The following is a 26671-nucleotide window of genomic DNA, read 5'->3' as shown; positions in this document are numbered from 1 at the left end:
AATTTTAGGGAGAAGGCATTTGGTTGTTTACTGTTGGGTATAATGTTCGGTAAAGTTTCTTTATAAAGTTGAGAAAGTTCCTTTCTATTTCTTTCTCTGTTGGTTTTTATCATGAAGATGTGTTGAAGTTTGTCAAGTGCCTTCTCTGCACTGGTTGATAAGATCATGTGATTTTTCTTCCCTAGCAGTTTCTATGGTGAACTGTATTGATTAATGTTCGAATATGGAACCAGACTTGCGTACCTGAAATAAATTTCATGTAGTCATGGTATATAATTCTTTTTATAGGTTGTTAAGTTCTGCTTGATAATATTTTAAAGATTTTTGTCCATATTTATGAATGATGTTGGGCTGTAACTAAGGTCTTTTATTTCTCATTAGTTCCTAGCTGCTCAGGCAGCTCAGTCTCCTTTCTGTTCTCACAAAGCATGAGAGCTTTGTGGGGAGCAGGCTGGCCTGTCAGTTGAACTCAGGTGACTTCCTCTTTGCCTTATTTTTAAATATTTTTTTGTGTGATAATTTTCCTTCACCCATTTCAGGAAGCAGTCTTGGCTCTTACAGAGCTCAGTATGCACATTAACTCTCTTGGCAAGAATATTGCCCTTAACATGCTTGTTTACAACAATGTCAACAAGATGCTGAATGATACTTTAGGTTTTTACCATAGTAAACCTTTTGGGATATTCCTTTTGGAACAGTACCCATTTCCTTGCTATCAAGGACATCACCTTTCTTGTAGACTTGCATGCATGTGACCACAGGAATACCTCCATGTTTCCTAAGAACGTACAATGAGCACCTCTCTTCTCTCCCTTTGTGTTTGCTATTTTGTTCAATTACTGGAAGATGGCTGTTCCAGATGAAAAAGGCTGTGACTTTTTTTTTTTTTTTATTGTACTACCTTTATCCAGTTTCAGTGTCAGACTTCATAAAATGAACTGGAACTATTTCTTTTGTTTCCGTTTTATGAAGGGGACAGTACTGAGCTGAAGTTAATCCTTCTTTAAACATTTGGTAGAATTCTCTAAACACTGCTTGTTATATTGAATTTAAACATCAGGAATATATATTATTAACAGTGGCAAGATGATTCAAACTACCTATTTTTTATGTGTTTGCATATATGTGTATGGCTGCATGTGCATGTGTGTGAGCTTGGGTGTTGAGGCCAAAGTTTGATATAGAATACTTTCCTCAATTGCTCTTCATGTTATTATTATTTTAAAGATTTGATTCTTCTTATTTTATGTGTATGGGTGTTTTATCTGCATCTAGGACTTTGTACCATTTGTGTGCTCACAGTGTGTTACAGATTATTCTGAGCTACCATGTAGATTCTGGGAATTGAACCCTGGTCATCTGGAAGAGAAGCCAGTGCTCTTAACTACTGAACCATCTCTCTATCCTACTCTATGTTATTTTACAAATTAAAAATATATTAGCATATAAGATATCAGATGTCAGTATGACATTTTTGAACAAAATGTGTCTTAGTATATCTTCTTCCCCTCCTCTCCCTCACCCTTTACCACTCTCCCACCTCTAGTGCTTTTTTTCCCTTCATGTCCCATGTGTCAGTTTGCTTACTTCCGACTGTACCCATTAACCCATTTTCACCTTTTCTTGGTCTATCTAGTCTTTTGGGTTTTAACCAATTTACACACATACACACACACACACACACACACACACACACACACACACACCAGGCTAGAATATCCACATTAGAGAGAGAACATACAGTTTTTGTCTTTGTGAATTAGAGTCACCTTACTTAATATATTTTCCTTTCCAGATCCATCTATTTTCCTGCGAATTTAATTTTTCTTTATAGCTGAATAAGATTCCATTGTGAATACGGACCACATTTTCATTACCCATTCATTTGTGGATGGGCATCTAAGATGGTCCCATTTCTTAGTTATTGTGAATAGAACAGCAATGAACATGGATGTGTAGGTGTCTCTGTGGTAGGATATGGAGTCCTTTGGGTAAACACAGCTCCATCATATGGTGGTTCTACTTTAATTTTTAAAATAAACCTCCACAATGGCTTCTATAATGTCCGCACAAGAATTGCTGCCAACAGAGAAGAAGAGTCCTCTTTCCCCCCATCCTTACCAGCATTTGTTGTGGGATTTCTTGATGTTGGTTATTTTGAAAGGGATGAGATAGTATCTTAAAGTGATTTTAATTTGCACTGATAGCTAGGTTGGTAATGCTTTTAAAATATTCATTGGCCATTTGTGTTTCTTCTTTCGTGAACTATTTGTTCATTTCTCTAGCTCATGTATTGATTAGAAGTTTTGATTTTTAATTGTTGCAGCTCATTTTAAGTCTGGTTATTAGCCCTCTGCCCGAAGTATAGCTGGTAAAGATGTCCTCTCAATTTGTGACTGTGTATTTGTTCTGATGATAGTTTCTTTTGCTGTGCAAACCATTTTAATTTCATGTTATCCCATCTGTTTATTCTTGGGGCTAGTTCCTGTGCTGTTGGATTTCTGTTCAGAAAGTTCTTGAAGTGTATGCTTTCTTCTAGAGGTTTCAGCATTTCAGATTTTAAATTAGGGTATTTGATCCACTTTGAACTTATTTTGTACAGGGGGAAAGATAGGGATCAAATTATAGTCTTCTGTAGGTGGGTATCAGGGTTTCCTAGCATCATCTGTCTTAGAGGCATTTTTTTCCTTTTAACTATTGCATGTTTTAGATACCGTTTCAAATGATAGGTGGCCACAACTTTATTTACAGATACTTTATTCTGTTTCATTGGTATATATAATTGTTTTCATCTCAATACCAGGATGTATTGTTACATTCTGTAGCATAATTCAAGTTAGTTACTGTGATACCTCCAGCTCTATTCTTTCTCCTTAGGAGTCATTTGGCTTTTCATGCATTCATATGAATTTTTGCATTTTCTCTAGTTCTGTGAGAAGACATTGAAATTGCATTGAATCTGTAGATGATTTTTAGTACCACTTCAGGCTAGGCCTGCAGGTGTTGGGCACTGGTGCGATAAGGGGGGCAGATGCAGCAGGATAACTGGGTTAGAGCCTATGTCCAGGACCAAGCTTAGAGTCTGCAGATGTTACAAGTTGGACTCTCTAGCCTGGGCCCATGCATGAGATATGTAAAACACGCTATGTCTGGGGGGTTGGAGAGGGTATCGGCAGGCTAGGGTCAGGCAGACTCCCCAGGTCAAAGCACAGTTTGTGTGGCCCAGGTTGGACCTGGCAGTTGGATATGGCTTGGGCAGGCTTGAGTACAGAAGACCCAGCAGGTTAGGCTGGCACTCAGAATCTGAGCCCAAGGCCAAACCTAGAGTTTGGGATTGGTTCAGGCCAGGGTCACCAGACTCCTTTCTACTTGGCTTGTTTGCTTTTTAATATAAGTGCTTAGAGCTATACACTGCTCTCTTGGTGTTGTCTTGGGTGTGTTTCAGAGGTTTTTCTAGGTTGCATTCTTATTTTCATTTGATTCTAAGATTAAAAAAAAAACAACTAAATATGGTACATATACACAATGGAGTACTACTCAGCAGAGAAAAACAATGACATCATGAGGTTTGCAGGCAAATGGATGGATCTAAAAAAAAAATCATCCTGAGTGAGGTAACCCAGACTCAGAAGGACAAACATGGTATGTACTCACTCATAGTAGGATACTAGATGTAAAACAAAGATGACTAGACTGCTACACAACTCCAGGGAGGCTACCTAGAAAACGGGACCCTAGGAAAGACACAGGGATCACCCAATGACAGAGAGATGAATGAGATCTACATGAACAACCTGGACGACAGTGGGAGTAATGAAGGGCAAGGTTGGAGGGAAAGAGAGCTTAGGGGAGCAGGAGATCACAGCTGGATCATGAACAGAAAGGGAGAATGAGGAATAACAGACCATGATAAATGAAGACCACATGAAAACAGGAATAGGCAGAGTGCTGGAGAGGTCCCCAGAAATCCACAATGATACATCTTCTGTAGACTGCTGGCAATGGTGGAGAGAAAGCCTGAACTGATCTAGTCTGGTGATCAGATGGCCAAACACCCTAATGGTCGTGCTGGAACTCTCATCCAGTAACTGATGGAAGTAGATGCAGAGATTCTTGGCCAGGCTCCAGGTGGAGCTCCAGGAGTCCAATTGTCGATAAAGAGGAGGGAGTGTAAGAGTGTGAATTGTTGAGACCAAGATTGGAAAAGCACAGGGACAAATAGCCAAACTAATGGAAACACATGAATTATGAACCAAAAGATGTGGAGCCCCCAGCTGGATCAGGCCCTCTGGATAAGTGAGACAATTGAATAGCTTGAACTGTTTGGGAGGCACCCAGGCAGTGAGACCCAGACCTGTCCTTAGTGCATGAGCTGGCTGTTTGGAGCCTGGTGCATATGAGGGGACACTGTGCTCAGACTGGAAGGAGGGGCCTGGACCTGCCTGTACTGAATCTATGAGGTTGAGCTGAATCCCCAGGGGAGTCTTGGCCCTGGAGATGGGAATGGAGGGGAGGGGGTCGGGGGAAGGCAGGGGCGGGGGCGGGAGGGGGGAGGACAGGGGAACCCATGGCTGATATGTAAAATTAAAACACAAATAGAATTAAAAAAACCCAACTTTTGCACATTCTATTTTTAAAGATTTTTTTAAAAATTTGGTGTAGATGGGTGTTTTGCCTGCAGGTATGCCTGTGCACCATGTGTGTGCCTGGTGTCCACAGAAGTCAGAAGAGGGTATTAGATCCTTTGGAACTGGTGTTGTTATGGGTAGTTGTGAGCCATCATATAAGTGCTGGGAATTGAACCCAAGTCTTCTGCAAGAATAACAAATGCTCTCAACCACTGAGCTGTTTCTCCTGTCCAATTCTAGAAATTTTAATTTTATCCTCTCTGACTTCAATGACCCACTATTCTTTAAAACTGCATTGTCAGTTTCCAAGTAGTTTTTGTAATTTCTCTTGCTGTTGACTTCTCCTTTTATTCCACTGGGATTTTATAATTTTTTAATGTATTTTTTGAAGATTGCTTTGTAACCTATGATGTTATCAATTTTGGAGAAGATTCCATGTGATGCCATGAAGGATGTTCATTGTCTGCTGGGTGTGATATGCTGGTAAGTCTAATTGATCTGTGGTATAATTTATCTCTGAAATGTCTTGGCTTTAGTTTGGAAGAGCTGTCTAAATATGAGAGTGGAGTTGAACTTCTCCTGTGTGTCAGGACTTTTATATGTGGCATTTATGCCTTGTTGAGTTTATTTTATGAAAATGGGGTTCCAAAATTTTGTGCATGTTTATAATTGTTATACCTTCTTGATGGACTATTCCTTTTATTAATGTATAGTGGCCTTCTTTAGCTCTTCTGTTTGGGTCTTATTTGAAGCTGACTTTATCAGGTATAAGAATACCTATGCCTGCTGTACCTTCTGTTTGCTTGGTAACTTGACCTCTATCTTTTGATAGTCAGGCTTTGGATGTTTTCTAAATGTATTTCTTGGAGATAGAAGATAGTTGTTCTTGTTTCTTAATCCAGTTGGTTAGTTTAAGTGGTTTTTTTTTAAAGCTGTGAGTTGAGGCCATTTACATTTAATGTTATTATTGAAAAGTTTTCTATCTCCTAAGGATTTGTTAGGTGATGTTCTGGTTTGCTGAATTACTGGTGTTTCTTCCATTTGTTCCTTTTATGGAGTATATGCTGTCATGTGTTCATGCAGAGGAAACTTTCTTCTTCCCTGTATAATATTCCCAAATGAATGTTTTGCAGGGTTTGCTTGGTCATCATGCATTTCTTAATGTGTGTTTGTTTGGAAATACACTGACCTTCTAGTTAATTTGAAAGGCAGCTTTGCTGGTTATCATACTCTTGGTTCACTGTTTTGTTTCAGAGCTCAAAATACATTGTTCCATGCTTTTCTGTTTTTTTAGAGTTCCTGTGAAAGGCTTGAGGTTTTCTTGACACTTACTCCTTTGTGTGTGAGTTAGTGTTTTTTTTTCCCCCACCACATTTAGTATTGTATACTTGACATCTTTTTTTTTACTATTATGTTGTTATATATATATTTATATAATATTATATGCTATGGAAGAGTTACTTCTTTGTTGCTATGATTAAAAAAAAAAAAACTCTTGACAAAAGCAACTTGAAGAATAAGGAATTTATCTGGGGGGGGGGTGTGTGCCACAGCTCCGAGTAATAATTAATGGTGGAGAAGGGCATGGCATTAGGATCTTGAGGCAGTTGGTTACAGCATCTACAGTCGGGAAGCAGAGGGAGATGCATGCTGGTCCTCAGTCACTTTCTCCTTAGATACAGTCCAAGATCCCAGCCTCAGGAAAGGTTCCATCTTTGAGCAACCTAATCAAGATACTCCTTCACACGCATGCCCAGACGCCCTCCTCCCAGCTCCTTTAAGATTTTGTCAAATCGACAACTGAGATTAACTGTCACATGAGGATTTTGTCATTTTTCCTTATTTCATTGATTTTTCTCTAATAATTTTATTCAATTACACTGATTTATGCTCCCATTTTTATTACCTTTCTGCTCCTTCCTTCAAAGTTTATTTGTTATCCCCATTTTGCTCATGTTACGTAGGTCCTCGAGGGACTGACTTGTTGTTTAGAGACATTTCTTCTCCTTTTGCATGTGTGAATTCAGCACTTTAAGTCTTCCTTTTAGTACTGATGTAGCCATGCCCCACACATTTTGTGATGTTGTGTTTCCATTTGCATCCTGTTCAACGTAGTTCATAAAATTTTTCTCTTGAAATTTGTTCTTTAATCTATGGATTATTTAGAACTGTTCCTAAATTTCAGATTTTTAGTTGTCTTTCTGTTGTCTATGATCAGTTTCTAGATTGGTTTTACTATGGTTAGGTGACATACTCTGATGATGTTAGTCACTTTACATTTGTTGCAGTGATTTTTTTTTTTTTTTGACCTATGTATTTCTTAGTACATACCCCATAGGCACTCTGAAGAATGTGTATTCTGTGGTTGTTGGGTGATCTATAATTGTCTACTGGATTTTATTTGATAGCGTTCAGCTCCTGTTTATTCTTGCTGATTTTCTTTTTAGTTGTTCTCTTTTAGGTGGGTTATTGAAAATACTAAACTGCTGATATTAATAGTAATAATGCATTAACTTCATAAAGTGCTTTCTAGTTGTCAGACATTCTAGGTCTTTTGTGTGTATTACATTATTCAACCCTCCTAGCAGCCCTGTATGCTGCATAGCATTATTATCCATATGTTGGTAAGCTTTAGAGAGGTTTAATGATGTACTGCTAGGGTTGTAGAACTCACGTGCACCTAAAATCCCATGTGCTCTGCTCTACCAGAGTAGAGGGTTGATTTAACTTTCCTTGTAGTTCACTTTTGAGCAAGAATGTGAATGTCATCGTGGTAGCTGTGCAGTAAGTCCCACTAAGGTGTGGTAGGCAGCTTCAAACGTGAGCCTTGCTGACACTTCCCTCTTGGTATTCATACCTTGTGTAATCTCTTTCTCTTGAGTATGCCTTTGATCGTATGTCCCCCGCCCCTTCCAGTGGATGGAATTTGGCAAAGTGAAGGGAGGTCACGTTTGAGACTTGATTTCAACATGACTTATTTCTAATCTGGGCCTCCTTTCTTGTCCCCTCTGTCCCACTTGTTCTGAGGGAAGCCAGTCCACATTCCAAGCTCCCTTGGGGGAGAGACCCATGTGGCAAGGAACTGATATTAAGGGATGACAGCCAATGAGGGGTCTAAGGTCCTCAGTAGCCATGAATGAACTTAGAAGCACATCCTTTCTCTTAATCCACACATCTTCACAACTGAGTCCCCAGGTGAACTCCTGACTGCAGCTCTGTAAGGGATCCCAAGCTGGAGGCATCCAGCTGACTCCGTGAGATTGCTGACCCACAGAAACCGAGAAATCAATGACGACTGTTTAAAGCTAATGAGTTTTAGGAAAATGTATCTAAGAAAGGGAAACAACAATAGCAAGAAGCCAGGCTTTGGGAACCACTGACAGATCTGGGTAAAATGTAAGAAAAGAGACTTATTCAGTATCCTGAATGTCTCCTGGGGAAGACATCACTTATATGATTCTTCTGATCCAACAAGATGGCACCGCTATGCCTGTCACTGAGGATTTAACAAAAGGACAGAATTAGTGCAAAGGAGATGATGGAGTAATGCTTGGTTGCTTTAACCTTTTAAATCTTGACAGTCCTATATCCCCTGTCCCCAAACCAGTATCAGTGGGAAAGGGAGTTTCAAAGACAGATGAAAATATTTTGCTTTAAATGAGTGAGTCATGTAAACACTGACTTGTTCTAGCCATTGTCACCAATTGCCTATCATCCCTTGTGGCCCCATTTCTCCTGCAAAGACACTGGAGATGACTCCTAGAGCTGTTCTTGTCTGCTTCTGATGGTCATCTTGGTCCAGATGGAGAAATGTTAGGTAATAAGTGGAGGAACAGATGGCAGTGGTACCCAGAGAGAGTGAGATTGAGGGAGGGTTGTGGAGACACAACCACAGACTGTGTGGCGTTAGCCTTGCACAGGAGGAAGGAAGGAGTCGAGTTCTCTTACTCATCTTTGTGGTGATGGATCCTGATCTCATTCACAGCTTCTTGCTCCTTTTTTTTTCTTGTTTGGCTTTATGGTACTACAGATCGAACCCAGGAATTTTATTTTTAAATTCCTTCTATAATACACAGAGCCATATTCTATGAACAATAGATGTTCCATACTTAACCATCCTTTCTCTTTTTGTCCCTAACTTTGAAACATCAGATATTCTTTTCTTTCTTTTCTTTTCTTTTCTTTTCTTTTTTCTTTCTTTCTTTTTTTTTTTTTTTTGAGCTGAGGATCGAACCCAGGGCCTTGTGTTTGCCAGGCAAGCACTCTACCACTGAGCTAAATCCCCAACCCCAGATATTTGACTTTTCTTCTTCAAATTATTGAATAACCTACATTCCTTTAAACACCATTTGACCCCACTAAAAACAAATGCAAACATGAATAAGAAATTGTTAACTCTATTAATATATCAAATACTCAAGTGTTTAACAGATTGTTAAAGTAAACAGTACTGCTTATTTTGTAATAGCTATAAAATTAAGGATACTTTTGCAAGTTTGGTTATGGTAGAGAGAAATACGTTGCAAATTTAGTGCATGTGGACATTGTGAAATATGAACCATATTCTGTAATGCCTATGAGAGCCCTCAAAGTCACAATTTCCACTTCAGTCGGTGAAATATGACTCAAGTGCATTTGAGCACCCTTTGTATCCTCAATGGCTTCCTGTAAGTACAGGACTAGCAAACCTCCATTTCTTTAGGCTCCTTCCCTCTTGTTACCAATAGTTATTGGCTTTCTCTTAAGATTTTCCCTACCCCCACAAAAATAAAAACCCCTATGAATCAAGACTTAAAAAAGCTCCCAACAATGAAAGTCATTGCATTCCGGGAATGCCAGCCCACTCAGTAAGGGAGCTCAGTGGGTTCAAGATTCAAACATAGCATTTGGATATGAGAAATCCTTATGAGTCATCAGCTGTCAAAGCCACCTTAAAAAGGAAATGGACACTGAGAATGATCAGTCACAGATGCTAGAGATCTTTTGGTCTCCAAATTACAGCAGGTTTATAGCAGGAGAGAACGGTTGGCCATTTGCTCACCTCTTTGCTGTTTTAGCACAGGTGAGGTCATTTTTGAAAGGTACATAAAATGACAGAACTTTCTCAGCTGAAGATAACAAAACAGCTGCTCTAGATCTCCATGAATTCCATTCTTACTACTCATTTGCTGCTATGGCTGGTTCCTAATTTGCCTCAGATTCAGAAAAGTTCTGAATCCTGCTGTTTCTGCCTTTGCTTTTTGAGATAGCATATCATGCAGTGCAGGCTGGCCTTGAGCACTCTACTCAGCTGAGGATGACCTTAAACTTCTGGTCCTCCTGCCTCAATCTTCCAAATGCAAGGATTGTAGATGTGTAGCACCATGCCCAGGGTCTGATGGATGCTGGGTACAAGCAGGCTATCAACTAGGTTCATCCCTAAAACCTTCCTACCCCAGCTTTTTAATTGGGGCAGATGGCTCTACCTTAGGAGGACAGAGGTAAGTTGATCCAGGGCCATGGAGGGCTTCCTAAACATGAAAGCACCCCGCAGATTCAAGGTATTGTCATTCAATCAGGTATTGCTGTTCTCAAATCCCCACTTTATTCCTTGAGCAGAATAAAAACCCATGGGACTCCTGACTAGCTGGAGCCGACACTCTGCAAAGGGTCTCACTTACTTCTCTTGCAAACCACTGACAAAAGGCAGGACCGATCCATTCTCTTGCATGAATGCCACAGTCCATCCAGACAGCTCTTTTGTAGGCTCGTGACTTTCTGCCCAGCTGAAAACAAGAGGATTCATAGTCACCAATTCAGGCCTTTATTTTTGGATCCACTGACCAGCATAATTTAATAAGGGCTCAGCATAATTCTTCACTATGGTTTTGTTTATTAGGTAACACATTAAAAAGATAAAGAGATTTCCTGTCTTCTTTGGAAGCCCAGGCTTGCTTATGCAGAAACAATAAATTCATTGCCTCAATACAATCAACAACTAGAAAATACACAAGGAAAATCCCTAAAGTAGTGCACTGGCTCTGTTTTACTATCATAATGACTGAAATAAAAAGCAGAATTTCCTCCCTCCCCTTTTCTTCTCCTTCCCTCTTTTCCATGCACACTAGAAGGTTTGAAGGGATATTTCTTAAAGCATTATGCTTTATAGGCAAATTACAGCCAAACATCATAAAATAGAAGAAATAAAACTTGATTTGTGGAATCAAAGGGCCAGTTACAAATCTCCCTGACAACATCAACATTACTTTAAATATGGTTTCTAACCCAGGCATTAGTAGACATCACTTGGCAATCTATTCACAATCTATTCACTCCTTAATTCACTTGACTAATATGCTGGGAAGTGCTTCACAGTGTCAGACATCAGTCTCAGCTCTGGAGATTCAGAGATGAACAGATAAGAGATGTTTGTGCTGGTGAGAAGGGAGATGTAGGAACAACCAATCCAACGTCAGGATGTGAATAGCTATACGTTACTGTAGGAACATAGCGTGTTTTCTTGAATTCTTGTGGGGAATCAAAGGAGGCCTGAATATTTAAGCAAGACAGGAAGACTGCTTGGAAAACAAGTTACAGGAAGACATGTAAAGCTCAAAAGAATCTGAGGACACTGTATTTGAGGAAGGCATAGCAAATGAAGCTGAACAGCAGTAGGGAACTAATGGAGTCCCCAGGTGCTGTGTAGAAGGGACAAAGCTACACCTCATGTTCTATGATCTCCCTCCCCTCCCTCCTGTCTTCTTTCCTCTTGCTATACTCCTCTCCTCTCCCCAAATGTATGTGCTTGCTTTAGAAAGTTGTCCATGACAGCAGTGTGGAGGATGGGTTAGAGGATGAGTTCACACTGATAGCAGTGTGGAGGATGGGTTAGAGGATGAGTTCACACTGACAGCAGTGTGGAGGATGGGTTAGAGGATGAGTTCACACTGACAGCAGTGTGGAGGACCAGTTCACACTGACAGCAGTGTGGAGGACCAGTTCACACTGACAGCAGTGTGGAGGATGGGTTAGAGGATGAGTTCACACTGACAGCAGTGTGGAGGACCAGTTCACACTGACAGCAGTGTGGAGGATGGGTTAGAGGATGAGTTCACACTGACAGCAGTGTGGAGGACCAGTTCACACTGACAGCAGTGTGGAGGATGGGTTAGAGGATGAGTTCACACTGACAGCAGTGTGGAGGATTAGTTCACACTGACAGCAGTGTGGAGGACCAGTTCACACTGACAGCAGTGTGGAGTATGAGTTCACACTGACAGCAGTGTGGAAAATGAGTTCACACTGACAGCAGTGTGGAGGACGAGATCACCCTGACAGCAGTGTGGAGGATGAGTTCACACTGACAGCAGTGTGGAGGGTGAGTTCACACTGACAGCAATGTGGAGGGTGAGTTCACACTGACAGCAGTGTGGAGGATGAGTTCACACTGACAACAATGTGGAGGACGAGTTCACACTGACAGCAGTGTGGAGGACGAGTTCACACTAACAGCAGTGTGGAGGACCAGTTCACACTGACAGCAGTGTGGAGGACCAGTTCACACTGACAGCAGTGTGGAGGACCAGTTCACACTGACAGCAGTGTGGAGGACCAGTTCACACTGACAGCAGTGTGGAGGACCAGTTCATACTGACAGCAGTGTGGAGGATGGGTTCACCCTGACAGCAGTGTGGAGGATGGGTTCACCCTGACAGCAGTGTGGAGGATGAGTTCACACTGACAGCAGTGTGGAGGACCAGTTCATACTGACAGCAGTGTGGAGGATGGGTTCACCCTGACAGCAGTGTGGAGGATGGGTTCACCCTGACAGCAGTGTGGAGGATGAGTTCACACTGACAGCAGTGTGGAGGATGGGTTAGAGGATGAGTTCACCCTGACAGCAGTGTGGAGGACGAGTTCACACTGACAGCAATGTGGAGGATGGGTTAGAGGATGGGTGGGACAAGGATAGGGACTGAAACCCAAGCTCGGCATTGAGGTCACAATTGAAATAGTCCAGGGAGAACAGATTCAGATGTGAATTCAGGCAACAGCAGTGAGATAGAGAAGAGCGGGGAAGAGTTTCAAAGAACTGCCAAGTTTTGATGGTAAATTGAAAGTGGGGGGTTGCAACCTAGAAGAAAAATTTAGGGAGACACATTTCTAAGCTGGGAAGATAATGGTGTCATGACAAGTCTCAGGAGCTTTTGTGAGTTTCTAGGTGAAATGTCCTGTGTGAATTTAAAGCTGTACAAACTAGATAGAAAGATCTAGGATGATTTTAGCTATGGGTCAGACGTGACCACTTGGGTGGAGTTTGTAGAGTGAAAGCAGAGCTGAGAGAACAGTGGGAATGGTCAGAACCTTAGGAGAGAACAGGGAAAGAGGAGCCAGTGAACGACCTGGAGGATGGCTAGCCAGTGGAGAGGGGTCAGCACAGAGTCTCCAGGGGAATTTTAAAGAATCAGTGTCTGAAGGAGAGGCAAGGAAGGAAATGGCAATCAGGTAAATGTTATTAGAAGCCTAGCTGAAAAGAGGAGAACTAGAGGATTAGAATGTGTGGTTAACAGGGGGAGGCAAAGACTAACTTCTTCACGTTTATCAAGTTTTCATTGGTTCGCTGTAAGTAGCACCAGCCCATAAGCATCAAGCACTCTGCATCTCAGAAACAATATCCCCTGGAATATTCAAAGGCCATGATTAAACCTGGCTCAAAAATCCAAGGCAGTTACCCTTAAGTTAGCAAGATGGTGTTAAATATGAGACTCTGTGAAAGACATTTTCATTTCCTGTCACAAGTCAAAGGAAAGGAGGTACACATTTGGTGTTAACATTTTGTTCTTTTCACCTGTAAAATAAAGAGAGGTCTTCCTTCATACGATCTTCCAATAGAGAACACCTGAACAAGGCCTGGTTGAGTTTGGTTCAGATGGTGCATCCAGTTCTGAATCTGAAGGCAGATAATGAAAAGTTAGTCAGAGTCCCTCATAACACATGGACTCTTAGAGGGCACACCATGACAGAAAGACAAAAATGGCTTCAAATTCAAAGGACATAGAGGGAGTAAAACCAGGAAGGGAATCCCACTGTCTGCTTTTAGTTTTCTGTAGGACACTTAAATGGTGATTTGTTTTCTCTACTGACAGCCAGTAAGTCTAGGCCTTCCTGTTATTACCTCTTTAAAAGATACCTTTTACTATGTCATTACACCAGGATCATCATGGGAGTGGTTGACAGAAAACTGATGTGCTCTGGCTTTTTGTTTGTTTGTTCGTTTGTTTTTCAAGACAGGGTTTCTCTGTGTAGCTCTGGTTATCCTGAAACTTACTCTGTAGACCAGGCTGGCCTTGAACTCACAGAGCTCTGCCTGCCTCTGCCTCCTGAGTGCTGGGATTAAAGGAGTTTGCTGCTAATGCCTGGCATGGCTTCCTTTGAAAAACCCAACCAGCTTCTGATAAACCCTCCAAATTACTTGAGAGCCCTAAAGTCTCATATATTGTAGTTTGAAACAGAGCAGAAGCTACTGGGAAGAGTATTATCCACATTTAAGGTTATTCTGCTGGCCACTGGAAGGCATATTCTGCATAATTCCTCTAAAGGACTGCGCACTTGAATTAGTCCATTCACACACACTTATCTGTCATCAGAGCAAGGCATATTTGAGATGGATAAATAAGGTGCTGAACAAGATAGGTGATATTTCTGACTTAAGAGCCCTGCAGGCAATAAAAAAGTCACATGGAAGTGTCCCACTGTTCCATGATGTGAGAGTGTCTGTGTTGAAAGAATATATAAATATGTTTTTGGAAATTTTTGTATTTTCCTTTTATTCTTATGTAATTTAACAAGCAGGATATATATATATATATATATATGTATATGTATATGTATATATATATATATGTATATGTGTGTGTATATATGCACATATATGGCTGCATCTATTTTTGAAATGTGACTTTTTTCTGGAGTATGTCAATATGATTTCCATATGTCTACTTACCTGAAACCTTTTATTGCTTATAGTTTCAAGCTTCTAGAGAGTATGCTGAGACATCGAAATACAAAAAAGGAATTTTGAAAGGAGAATTATCTTCAATGAAAAATACTCTTAATAATATAGTAGAATCTCATTAATTTTGTGTCTGGAATTCCTTTGTTCAATGTAGAGAAAACATGGGAAAATATATATCCCTTTATTCTGCTGACAGTTTCTCTAGTTGGAGGACTCTATTTGCCTGCATTGGGGAGATAGTAGTGTACATAGTAGGCACTTGGTTCTCATAGAACATGCACTTTATTAGCACAGAGGGTACCAGTCAACCACAGTTGTAGTGTGACCTGTGAATGATGTCACATTTGTGTGCCACAGAGATGCACTGGTATTTGGGGAGCAAAGCCTTCTATGTAGCCCAGCAGAACAGAAAGAATGAATTGCTTGTTTTAGCTAGAATGTGAAGAGTAGTACGTTATCAGGTAAAGACTAGATTTGAGTGTGGCAGTGAGGACAAGATTGGTGTGAGTTTTCTGTGTGGATTGTATGACAGTATGGACAGAGGTCCAGAGGTGCCCCTGCTGCAGGCTGGCTGTTGGGGGTTCTGAAATTTGCAAGGGTGCAAGACTAGTATGAAAGCTACTATGTCCCTCAGCCAACACACTGCTTTCAAACTCTGGCCAGCCTTGTTCCTCCCATGGCTTTTTAGTTAAGGTCTTTATAGCCCTGATTTTAACACCAATTACCTCATTGTTTGTGTATTTCCAATGTCCTGTGGGGCTTATTAGGGGGAAGTAAGAGAGATGCAAAATTATTTTGCTACTTCTTTTTATAAAAGTATCTTTTATTTTATGTGTATGTGTGCTTTTCCTGCATGTGTGGTCGTGAACTCTGTAAGTCATCTTTCTGGGGAGGCCAGAAGAGGGCATTAGGCTCCCTGGAAGTGGAGTTACAGGCAGTTGTGAGCTACCATGTAGATGCTGGGACCCAAATGAACCAGGGTTCTCTGCAAGAGCAGCAAGTGCTCTTCTTGGCCAAGACATCTTTCTGCCCCATTATTTTAATACTCCTTATTTAGCAGTAAAAGGACCAATGGAGAGATGTGTGAAGGAAGGGGCCCAAATTGTATAGGATTCTGTATGTCCTTTCCAGAGCCTGTATCTCAGTTTTCACAATTCTCTCTACTCCTTATACCAAAGTGACAAAGATGAACTTGAAAAAACAAAACAAAACAAAACAAAAACAAAAACAAACACAGAACAAAACCAAAACCAACCCAACATTAAAAGGTCCTTGATTACATACGTCTTCTAAGGAGTGATACACCTCATAGTTGTAGTCAGACAGGGACCTTCTGTTTCTCTGGGTGTGCAAGCTGTTTTCATTTTCCACAGCTTTCTGAAGATCTTCTATGAGAACCCTGGGTTTGAAATAGCAGACATGATGAAAAAGTAACCCGAGAGCATGCAGAAATCAGGCAATGTCTGAAGAGAATCACATACAGAATGAACTAGCATGGAAGCGTCCCAAGTGTGAGAGGAAAACAAAGTGAGCAGAGGGTGGCATTTCTAAAAATACCAAATGTTGAGAAAATGTGCGTTTTCAGGAAACAAAAACTGTTAAAATAAATGTTATAGTGAATTTAAAGTGTAAAATTATAGTCAGATGTCCCTATATAATAGTAGTGCTGTAACAATAGCTGCTATGGAGTGACCATCTATAACCATTCAGCAATAGCTGTGCACACTTACTGCTTACCAGGGGCCAGACACCATGCTATGTGCTTGATCCTTGATAACAGCCTTTGTGTTGGAGTCTGTTGTTTCCATTTTATAATGAGGAGCCTGAAACGCTATAGGGTTAAGAATCTGCCATTGTTATTCTAATGCAAAGACAGAATCTGAACTTGAGATGTGAACTCAAATTCTCATCTTGTGACCTCAAGTCAAGTGTGGCATAATGGAAACAGAGCCATGGCTGCTCTGGACTCCCTCTCCACATCTTCTTTCCCAAAGCCTCTCTCTGCTCACATGCCATTATCCAGCATCCAGGGAAGAGACAGGATGGGAAGAGCTTTAGTTCTCAAGAGGAAACTAACAAAGGTGGAAAGAGCTATCTCATTGTCCCACAATACTAAGAATTCCACGGAAGAGAAGCTCTGTTCTAAAAACTGGATGCATTTGGAAGCTGGAGGCTGAGGCCATTGCTGTGGTGGAACCAGCTTCAGGAAGAACCATCCATGTTGTTGATGTGACATCTGAGCTTGAGTAGAGGTATGTCTTAAGAGTGCTACTGGCCACCACTCACTAGAATGGCACAGAGAGATGGGCACTTTGTTCATCTGCAAGATTTCCAGATGTTAGAGAGAACTTTGGTGATTGTTCTCACTGTGACAGGTACCTTAAAAGCTTTGTTTTTATATTTTATTGTCCAAAAAAGAACCTGCTGCTTACAGGGTAAATTCCATTCAAGAACACATGGTGGCATCTCTAGGTGACATTTAGGCTAATCTATGTAAGTCACTTAATGGAAAGAATTTTCATATACTGAATACATACTTTTTGGTTCCTAAGTTAAAAAAACAAAAACAAAAACAATTTACTTAGGCATCAGGCACCAAGGACTGACTGACTTGTTACTTCATGAGTCCCCACTGCAGACTGAACACCTAATCAGAAATGGACTACTGACTTATTCCTTTTGTTTTACTTTTGTGTTTTGCTGTTGGAAACATCAGATGAGGCAAGGTGGCAAGGATTTCTTAGTTTTCTTGGTAGCTGTGGTAGCTCAAAACTGTGAGTACCATGTAACTGGTCAAGCCAAGCATCTTCATTATCTGCAGTTGTTTTCTCCCCAGAGATAAGAAGTTACAGGGATTGGGTGCATGACCTAACCCACTGCAACATCACTGAGGCAGATTTTAGGAGTCAATAAGAGCTATAGCAACATCTAAGGTTCCTTGTTCTTGGAGAGAACTTGGATAGTCAGGAAGGAGGTGGGTTTGATTAGGAGAGATATAGTAATGAACTCTCAAGATCCCAAGGGCTACAGGCAAAGTTCAGGTGTGTTTGCCTCCTGTGGACTTCTTTTCTGTCCTATAAATGAAGATTAGACAGTCTGCCTCATCCAGCACACTCCATGAGGACCTTTTGAATGCCCAACTTGAAAGGGTCTTGGAGGTGGGGTCCCTTGTTACAGTGACTTCAGCAAACTGATACAGGCCTCTGGAGCCACTGAGACTGGGTCTAATACAGGCTTTAAGAGGCCAGTCTTAAATCAGAGAACAGTTGTAATATGGAAGCCCCATTGTCTTGTCAAGTAGTTGAGTAGAAACCAGCTGGTTCCAAAATGACCTTTCTAAACCATTGTGATTCTCTTATTACATTTATTTATTTGCATGGATGTGTGTGGATGAGTGCTCACCATGGGGTGTGTGTGTGTGTGTGTGTGTGTGTGTGTGTGTGTGTGTCAAAGGTCAAGTTGAGGCAGTTGTTATCTTCTTCCATCATGTGGGTCCTGGGGCTTGAACATAGTTTGTCAGGAATGGCAGCAGGCTCCTTTACACATTAAGCCACCTTGCTGGTCCTGGTTGTGATTCTTATCTCAACTGGGCACAGCCCTATAATGGTGACAAGAACTATGAAAACTTTTTCAAATGATGTCATTACTTAATGTAAAACTACCTACCCCCCACCCCCCCCCCCCGCAGTTCCTAGGCTAGAGGAGGGCTCTCGAAAATGGAAATTGCATTGCCAATTTTTACAGGTATTTATAAGTGTCTTTTTGTAATGGCAGAATGAGTCATCTCATTGAGAGGGTTGACCACCCAGGGTCCAGAAACAATGAGTCACATCACTTCTGCTTTACAGATCACTATAGCGATACATTCTGTACAGCTATACAGAGTAAATGATAATCTTTTGAAAATACCCTAGGCTACAATAATAAAAGTCAATTAAAATGATTTCTACCTACTGTGCCTACAGAATTTAATTGACTCTTATGTGTTATTATCTTGGGACTAACAAAATGAGTAATTTTAAGTGATTGTTCTTCATGAGGAAACAACTGATTTAAAACACTTATTTTTTTCCCCCTTTATTCCCCGTGACATGAAGTGTGATTTTTTTCCATACCAGTCCCACATGAACTATAGTTAGTGGCAGAAAATATAGACTTGTTAAACTAACTGGTATGTTCTTTTCTACTGAACAATAATTAATGAAGCATGTGAGTTGTTACTGTGCACCTATAGATATAATTACCAAGCTCTTTCCCACTGGGCATTCAGAGTATCAAAGCACGCCTTCTGAGCTATGAAGTGAAGAAAATGTGAGTGATATGAATAATGGTTTTCTGCACAGCCTATTCTAGAAGCTCAGACCAAACACCTTCGTACAAGTAGCATGCCAGTGCTTTAGTAAGCTGGGGTATTTTTCCATTTGTGTGACCTTGATCTTGTCACCAGCCACAGACTTTCTTTTCTAGGATTCATAACTTTCCTTAGCCCACATCTTGTCAGAACAGCCTTCCATTTCTTGTCTGTCCCCCTCAGTCGTATTATGTTTGTTTATAATGTAAAGACCTTCTCTTCCTTGATTCTTCTGTGTTCTCCCACAATATCTTCTAGAATCCCCCCATCTTTATCCAGACTAGATACTCCTGATAAACCCTTGAACAGGTAGGTATTCACCAGGATCCTCTCCTTCTTTACCACACCAGCCTTTCTATACTCCTGTCCACCAGACCATCAGCCTCTGTCAATGTTATGTTCTCCTCTCAGCAGCAAGCAGTCTGTTGGTTCTTACTTCTGCTTTCTTTTGGCAACATCCTTTAGAATCTGTTTCTTCACATCTCACAAAGAATTTTGTTTCTTACTTCAGAAAACCACCAGTTGAGTTTTCTTTCAAATTATGGACTCACCTCTCTATTATCTCTTATTTTGAGGTGGTGGTGGTGGTGGTGGTGTCGGTGGGGGATCTGGATCTTGCTTTGTGGCTCAAACTGGCCTAGAACTCACTGTGTACTCTGGGTTGTCTTAGAATTTGTAAATCTCCTGCCTCAGTCTCCAGATTACTGGTATTACAGGCATGTACCTGTGAAGGCTGCCTCTATTATCTAAAATTGACCCACATTTATTCCTTCCATGTAAGGAGATGAAGTCAAACCTCTCTAGCATCACCAGCATCTCCTTTCTTAATGGTCCTTCCCGCAGGCTGTAGACATGCCAAGTTTCTCCTTCTGGCACAAATCTCAAGTCTTCTGAGTGGTCACTCCTTGCCCTCTTCTCTCTCCTTATTGTAACTGCTAGGAGGTGACTGCTCTGCATTTGTGGGTCTCACCCTCCGGTCACCTTCCTGTCTTCCATTCCTCACAACTGAATCTCTCCATCAATGTCAGAAACATAGCTTCCATTGGTGCCTCTCTTCTTAGGTACCACTGCAGTTGTGAACAACCTCACTCTCTGAAATCATTCTTTTCTTCCTTGACTCCCATAACTGAGTATGCACATCTTTTCACACCTGTCTGCTCAGTCTCTTCCAAGCTAGAACACTTAGGGTCTTCCTCTGACTTCTCTCTTTTCTGTCCTCCAACTGAGTGGAGAGTCTGGGTAGTTTTCCCTCTGGAAGACTAGAAGCCTCCGCTTGCTATCTGGACTGTTTCTGTCTTTGGCTGTTGCACTTCCATCCACAAATACAGGGCACTTTTGCTTATGTCCTCCAGGGGGCAGCACCACCCACAGCAGTCTGGGCTCCTCCTCCTGTGGAAAGGATCCTTCTCTCCCTCTGCATACTTTCTCTCTGCCACCTCACCTGCCCCCCCCCCCCTTTTTCTGACACTGGCCCTCCATGCCGCCTTCTTTGCTTGCCTTGTCCCCCTGGTCTGGCAGAAGCCCAGTCTTATCCTGTGTTTTCTGCTGCTAACCAGGTTCCTGCAGGAAACCATTTCATCTCTGCCTTCTCTTTGGCTTTTTAGCATTGCCCAAGTGTCTCCTCTTTCTTTACTCAGTAAGGGACTGTATTGACTTTGATGACTTATTTTGCTAGCAATGAAATAAGGTGTCTTTGTGGCTGTTCCTTTTCCGCATTAGACAAATAAGTTCTTTAAAGATGATATACACACCTTTACTGCCTCCCTTTCAGAAGTTCTTGATAAACAACCTGGATATAGTCACTATTCAGTTGCATTTAGTACAAATAAAATTTGTAGCAAATAAAAAAGAATGCTTACTTGTACTGGATGTGGGCTTCCTGGAGGAAGGTTAACAGGGTTCTGGAAACATTTTGGGGAATATGGACATCCATGACTGTCCCCTCTGACACATAGGAGATACTGCTGGGCTGCCACAGGTCCACCTATAGTGCAGGAACCAACCTATAATTCATATGTAGTGTGGGTGGGAAAATCCATGTCACATGGCAGGCATATTACCTTGTTTGAATACAGTAACAGCAAACACATGCAGAGTAGACTCAACGCTTACACCCCCAGGGTTAAACTCTCATCTGATCTGGTTTGAATTTGTGCCCTGAACTTCATCAGAGTCATAGAATTTGATGTTAATTCATAGCACATTTAAGTCACAAGGTAAAAAATGGGGTGAAGGTTTAAAATTCTTCTTTTACATTTATTGTATAAATATTTGAATAACTTTAAGAAGGAGAAAGATACAAACCATCCCCTTTCCTGCCACATAAGGAAATTGTGGTTCACACATTTGGTAGCCCTTCCCACTATATATACAGTGCTGAAATAGAGGAGACAGGCTTTCACTGTGGGTACAAAGTCTACCTGCTTTCTCTGAAGCAGCTGATCCCTTCACTAGCTTGCAAGGGCAAATCTGAGCCAGCTCACAAACCAGTCCATGGTTGTGAGCAAACAGAAGTGTGGGGCTGGGAGGGCTGCTGCGAGGTCATTCTGTCCATCTGTCAGCCCTGGGCAAGGACACAGCTAGGTCTGTATCACACTGTCCACAGTGACAGGTCTTCAGAAGGGAGACAAATCTGAATTTAACTCATAGCCATGTCTAACAAGATTGTCAGGCATTTTCTTCATCTTTTATGCTGATGCATAGTTTCCTTTTTCTTTTTTTCTTGTTTCCTTCTTTACTGAGGCTGGTTCCTTCCCTTTATAAGAGGCTTGCTGGTTCTACCTCCACTCAGCTTTGTAGATTAGAATCCTTTAATCAGACTTGTCATGCCTTTAATTCATAGCAGGACTTGATTTTTGGTAATAAGACTAACCATTTACTGCCATGGTACAAGGAAATTCCACTTTGCCGAGGGGCTGGAGAGCTATAGGTATACAAAATGATAAGAATCATCACTCTGGGCATAAGTCTATAGATGCTATTTTTTTTTTAGATATGTGCTAAAATATAATCCTCATCCCACAAAAAGAGTGTCTTTGGAAAGTACCATGGAAATAATAAACTATAGGTGAGGTCTAACACTAGAACTCTAACATCACTGAGAGTGGTGGGCCACACCTATAACTCCAGCCATTTAAGAGGCTGAGGCAGGAGGACCATGAATTTGAGAGCAACCTTGACTAGACCTTGTCACAAATAAATAAGCAAACAACAATAACAACAAATCCCTAGGTTATCAGAAAGCATTTGAACTAATGGATAATAAACAAAAACTAATGTATAAAATCAGGAACCTGGCCACTGTTTATAAGATTTCAGGACATATAAAAATCAATGGTAGTGATCCTGCCCTGAAACTCCCATCTGGAGCAGAGGTGAGTGCCTGGGGTCACACCCAGAGAGGCCTGCATCTGGGTCCCAGCCCTGGGCACCAGCCACTCCAGGGAAGACCTGCCCAACTGGAACCCAGGTTCTGGCCATAGGGCAGGACCCCCCACCCCTACCGGGAAGGTTCCCCCACTCCAAGACCCTCTGGTGAACCCTACAACCTCCATGCCCTGCCCCCACACCCATCTGCCGGAGACCCCAGCCACTTCCGAAGACTTAGAGACCAGTCTCCAGCATTCCCTCCTGCCCTGGAACTCACATCTGGACCAGAGATCCCCCAGCTACCATCTGCCCCGAGACTCCCATCTGGACCAGAGCTTCCATCCTGCCCTGGAACTCCCATCTAGACAAGAGGAGCTCCCATCTGGACAAGATAAGGAGACCCCAGGGACTTCCTGAGACTCAGAGTCCAGTCCCCAGCTCCCATCTGGCCAGCGCTCTCATCTGGACCAGAGCTCCCATCTGGCCCAGAGCTTCCATCTGGACCAGAGAGAAGCTCCCTAAATCTGTCAGCTCTGTCTGGACCAAGTACACTGATAAGACCAAGAATGAATCTAAAAGGAGACAGGCAGATGTCAAGGCAGAAGTACATACAACAAAATAAAGAGCAATACAGCATCACCAGAACCTAGCCCTTTTCCAACAGCTAGACCTGAACATCACAGAATGAAGAAGCAGAAGAAAACAACCTTATAAGTGACACCATGAAGAGGCTAGAGCCTTATATAGAAGAAATCAAAAATAAAGTGGAGGAACTGACAAACAAAAAATGGGAAGAACGCTACAAAAAACTAGAAGAAAGGACAAATAAAGCAGAAGAAAACAATAAGTCCCTGAAAGAAAATCATGAAAAGGCAACAAAACAGACAAAGGAAACAGTCCAAGGAAGGAAATAGAAAAAATGAAGAAGACACTAGCAGAAGGAATGCTAGACATAGAAAATCTGAGTAAATGAACAGGAACTTCAGATGCAAGTATAACCAACAGAATGCAAGAGATGGAAGAGAGGATCTCTGGTGTTGAAGATACGTTAGAAGAAACAGATTCATCTGTCAAAGAAAACACTAAAACCAACAAAGTCATGACCCAAAATGTCCAAGAAATTTGGGACACCATGAAAAGACCAAACCTACGAATAATAGGGATAGAGGAAGGAGAAGAATGCCAACTCAAAGGCACAGAAAACATATTTAACAAGATCATAGAAGAAAACTTTCCCAACTTATAGCAGCAAATGCCTATGAAGATACAAGAAGCCTATAGAACACCAAACAGACTAGACTCCCCCCCCAAAAAAAAAGTCCCCTCACCACATAATAATTAAACAACTAAACATACAGAATAAAGAAAGAATATTAAGGGCAGCAAAGGAAAAAGGCCAAGTGACTTATAAAGGCAAACCCATCAGAATAACACCCGATTTCTCAATGGAGACTTTGAAAGCCAGAAGGACCTGGACAGATATAAAGCAGACACTAAGAGACCATGGGTGCCAGCCTAGACTAATATACCCAGCAAAACTTTCAATCATCATAGATGGAGTGAACAAGACCTTCCAAGACAAAACCTGATTTAAACAATACTTATACACGAACCAAGCCCTACAGAAAACACTAGAAGGAAAATTCCAACCTAAGGAAGTCAGATACACCCTCAAAAACACAGGCAACAGATAACACCACAGCAGTAAACCCCAAAGAAGAGAAGTACATACACACTACCACCAAAAAATAAAAATAATAACAGGGATGAACAACCACTGGTCATTAATATCCCTTAATATCAATGGGCTTAATTCACCTATAAAAAGACACAGACTAACAGAATGGATACGAAAAAAGGACCCATCTTTCTGCTGTATACAAGAAACACACCTCAAATTCAAAGACAGACACCTCCTAAGAATAAAAGGCTGGGAAAGATTTTCCAATCAAATGGTCTTAAGAAGCAAGCTGGTGTAGCCATCCTAATATCCAGCAAAATAGACTTCAAACTAAAATAAATCAAAAGAGATGATGAAGGACATTACATACTCATCACAGGAAAGATCCACCAAGATGAAGTCTTAATTCTGATCATTTATACCCCAAACACAAGGGCACCCACATATGTAAAAGAAACATTACTAAAGCCTAAATCACATACAAAACCCCACACATTAATAGTGGGAGACTTCAACACCCCACTTTCACCTCTGGATAGATCAGCCAAATTGAAACTTAACAGAGAAATAAAGGACTTAATTGATGTTATGAATCAAATGGACTTAATCGATATCTATAGAACATTCCACCCAAACAAAAAAGAATATACCTTCTTCTCAGCACCCCATGGAACCTTCTCTAAAATCAACCACATACTTGGCCACAAAGCAAATCTCAACAGATACAAAACAATTGGAATAACCTCCTGTGTTCTATTGGACCACCATGGTTTAAAGTTAGATTTCAAAACCAAAAAAAAAAAAAAAAAAAAGCTACAGAAATCCTACAATCTCATGGAAACTGAATAATGCTCAACTGAATCACCAATGGGTTAAGGAAAAAAAAAAGAAAGAAATTAAAGACTTCCTAGAGATCAATGAAAATGAATACACCACATACCCAAACTTATGGGACACTGTGAAAGCAGTACTAAGAGGGAAAATTCATAGCACTAAATGCCCACATAAAGAAGTTGGAGAAATCTCACACTAGTGACTTGACAGCACACCTGAAAGCTCTTGAACAGGAAGAAGCAAAGTCTCCTAGGAGGAACAGATACCAGGAAATTATCAAATTGAGAGCTGAAATCAATAAAATAGAAATAAAGAGAACAATACAAAGGATTAATGAAACAAAGAGTTGGTTCTTTGAGAAGATCAACAAGATAGACAAGCCCTTATCCAAACTAACCAAAAGACAGGGAGAGAGCATCCAAATTAACAAAATCAGAAATGAAAAGGGGGACATAACAACAGACAATGAGGAAATCCAGACAATCATCAGGTCATCCTTCAAAAACCTCTACTCCACAAAACTGGAAAATCTAAAAGAAATGGATAATTTTCTGGATAGGTACTACATGCCTAAGTTAAATCAAGACGAGATAAACCATTTAAATAGTCCAATAATCCCTAAGGAAATAGAATCAGTCATTAAAAGTCTCCCAACCAAAAAAAGCCCAGGACCAGATGGTTTCAGTGCAGAATTCTACCAGATCTTCAAAGAAGACTTAATACCAATAATCTTTAAATTGTTCCACACAATAGAAGCAGAAGGTATATTACCAAACTCCTTCTATGAGGCTACAATGACCCTGATTCCTAAACCAAACAAAGATGCAACAAAGAAAGAGAACTACAGACTGATCTCCCTCATGAACATTGATGCAAAAATACTCAATAAAATTCTGGCAAACAGACTCCAAGAACACATCAAAACAATTATCCACCATGATCAAGTAGGCTTCATCCCAGGGATGCAAGGGTGGTTCAACATATGAAAGTCCGTCAATGTAATACACCACATAAACAAACTCAAAGAAAAAAACCACATGATCATCTCACTAGATGCAGAAAAGGCATTTGACAAAATCCAACACCCCTTCATGATAAAGGTCTTGGAGTGATCAGGAATACATGGAACATACCTAAACATAATAAAGGCAATCTACAGAAAGCCAATAGCCAACATCAAATTAAATGGAGAGAAACTCAAAACAATACCACTAAAATCAGGAACAAGGCAAGGCTGTCCCCTCTCCCCCTACTTATTCAATATAGTACTTGAAGTTCTAGCCAGAGCTATAAGACAACATAAGGAGATTAAGGGGATACAAATTGGAAAGGAAGAAGACAAGCTTTCCCTATTTGCAGATGACATGATAGTATACATGAGTGACCCCAAAAATTCAACCAAGGAACTGATACAGCTTATAAACACCTTCAGCAACATAGCAGGATACAAGATCAACTCAAAAAAATCAGTAGCCCTCCTACATACAATAGACAAACACGCTGTCAAAGATTCATCACCCTTTACAATAGCCACAAATAATATAAAATACCTTGGGGTTACTCTAACTAAGCATGTGAAGGACCTATATGATAAGATCCTTAAGTCCCTGAAAAAAGAAATTGAAGAAGATGTCAGAAAATGGGAAGATCTCCCATGCTCATGGATAGGCAGGATTAACATAGTAAAAGTGGCGATCTTACCAAAAGCAATCTACAGATTCAACACAATCCCCATCAAATTACCAACACAATCCTTCACAGACCTGGAAAGAATAATACTCAACTTCATATGGAAAAACAAAAAACCCAGGATA

The 26671-nt window shown here is 40.9% G+C and overlaps 1 protein-coding gene across 2 annotated transcripts in view; it reads right to left on the bottom strand.

Moving 5' to 3' along the window:
• The window catches only part of Cpa6 (carboxypeptidase A6), a 315538-nt gene that overhangs the window by 96806 nt on the left and 192061 nt on the right, over positions 1 to 26671 (bottom strand). The window contains exons 3-6 of one of the 2 annotated variants that reach the window (XM_036179829.1): positions 20833 to 20957; positions 15907 to 16021; positions 13456 to 13557; positions 10289 to 10393 (exon numbers count right to left, since the gene is read on the bottom strand). In XM_036179829.1, the coding sequence (XP_036035722.1) occupies positions 10289 to 10393; positions 13456 to 13557; positions 15907 to 16021; positions 20833 to 20957 (447 nt within the window). The remainder of the gene's footprint in view (positions 1 to 10288; positions 10394 to 13455; positions 13558 to 15906; positions 16022 to 20832; positions 20958 to 26671) is intronic. The other variant, XM_036179830.1, reaches the window with a different exon arrangement.

This window comes from Onychomys torridus, chromosome 2, assembly GCF_903995425.1.
Source record: "Onychomys torridus chromosome 2, mOncTor1.1, whole genome shotgun sequence".
In the NCBI taxonomy this organism is placed as follows: domain Eukaryota; kingdom Metazoa; phylum Chordata; class Mammalia; order Rodentia; family Cricetidae; genus Onychomys; species Onychomys torridus.
The sequence above is the reverse complement of the archived record's forward strand: the minus strand, read 5'-3'. Positions and strand labels throughout refer to the sequence as shown.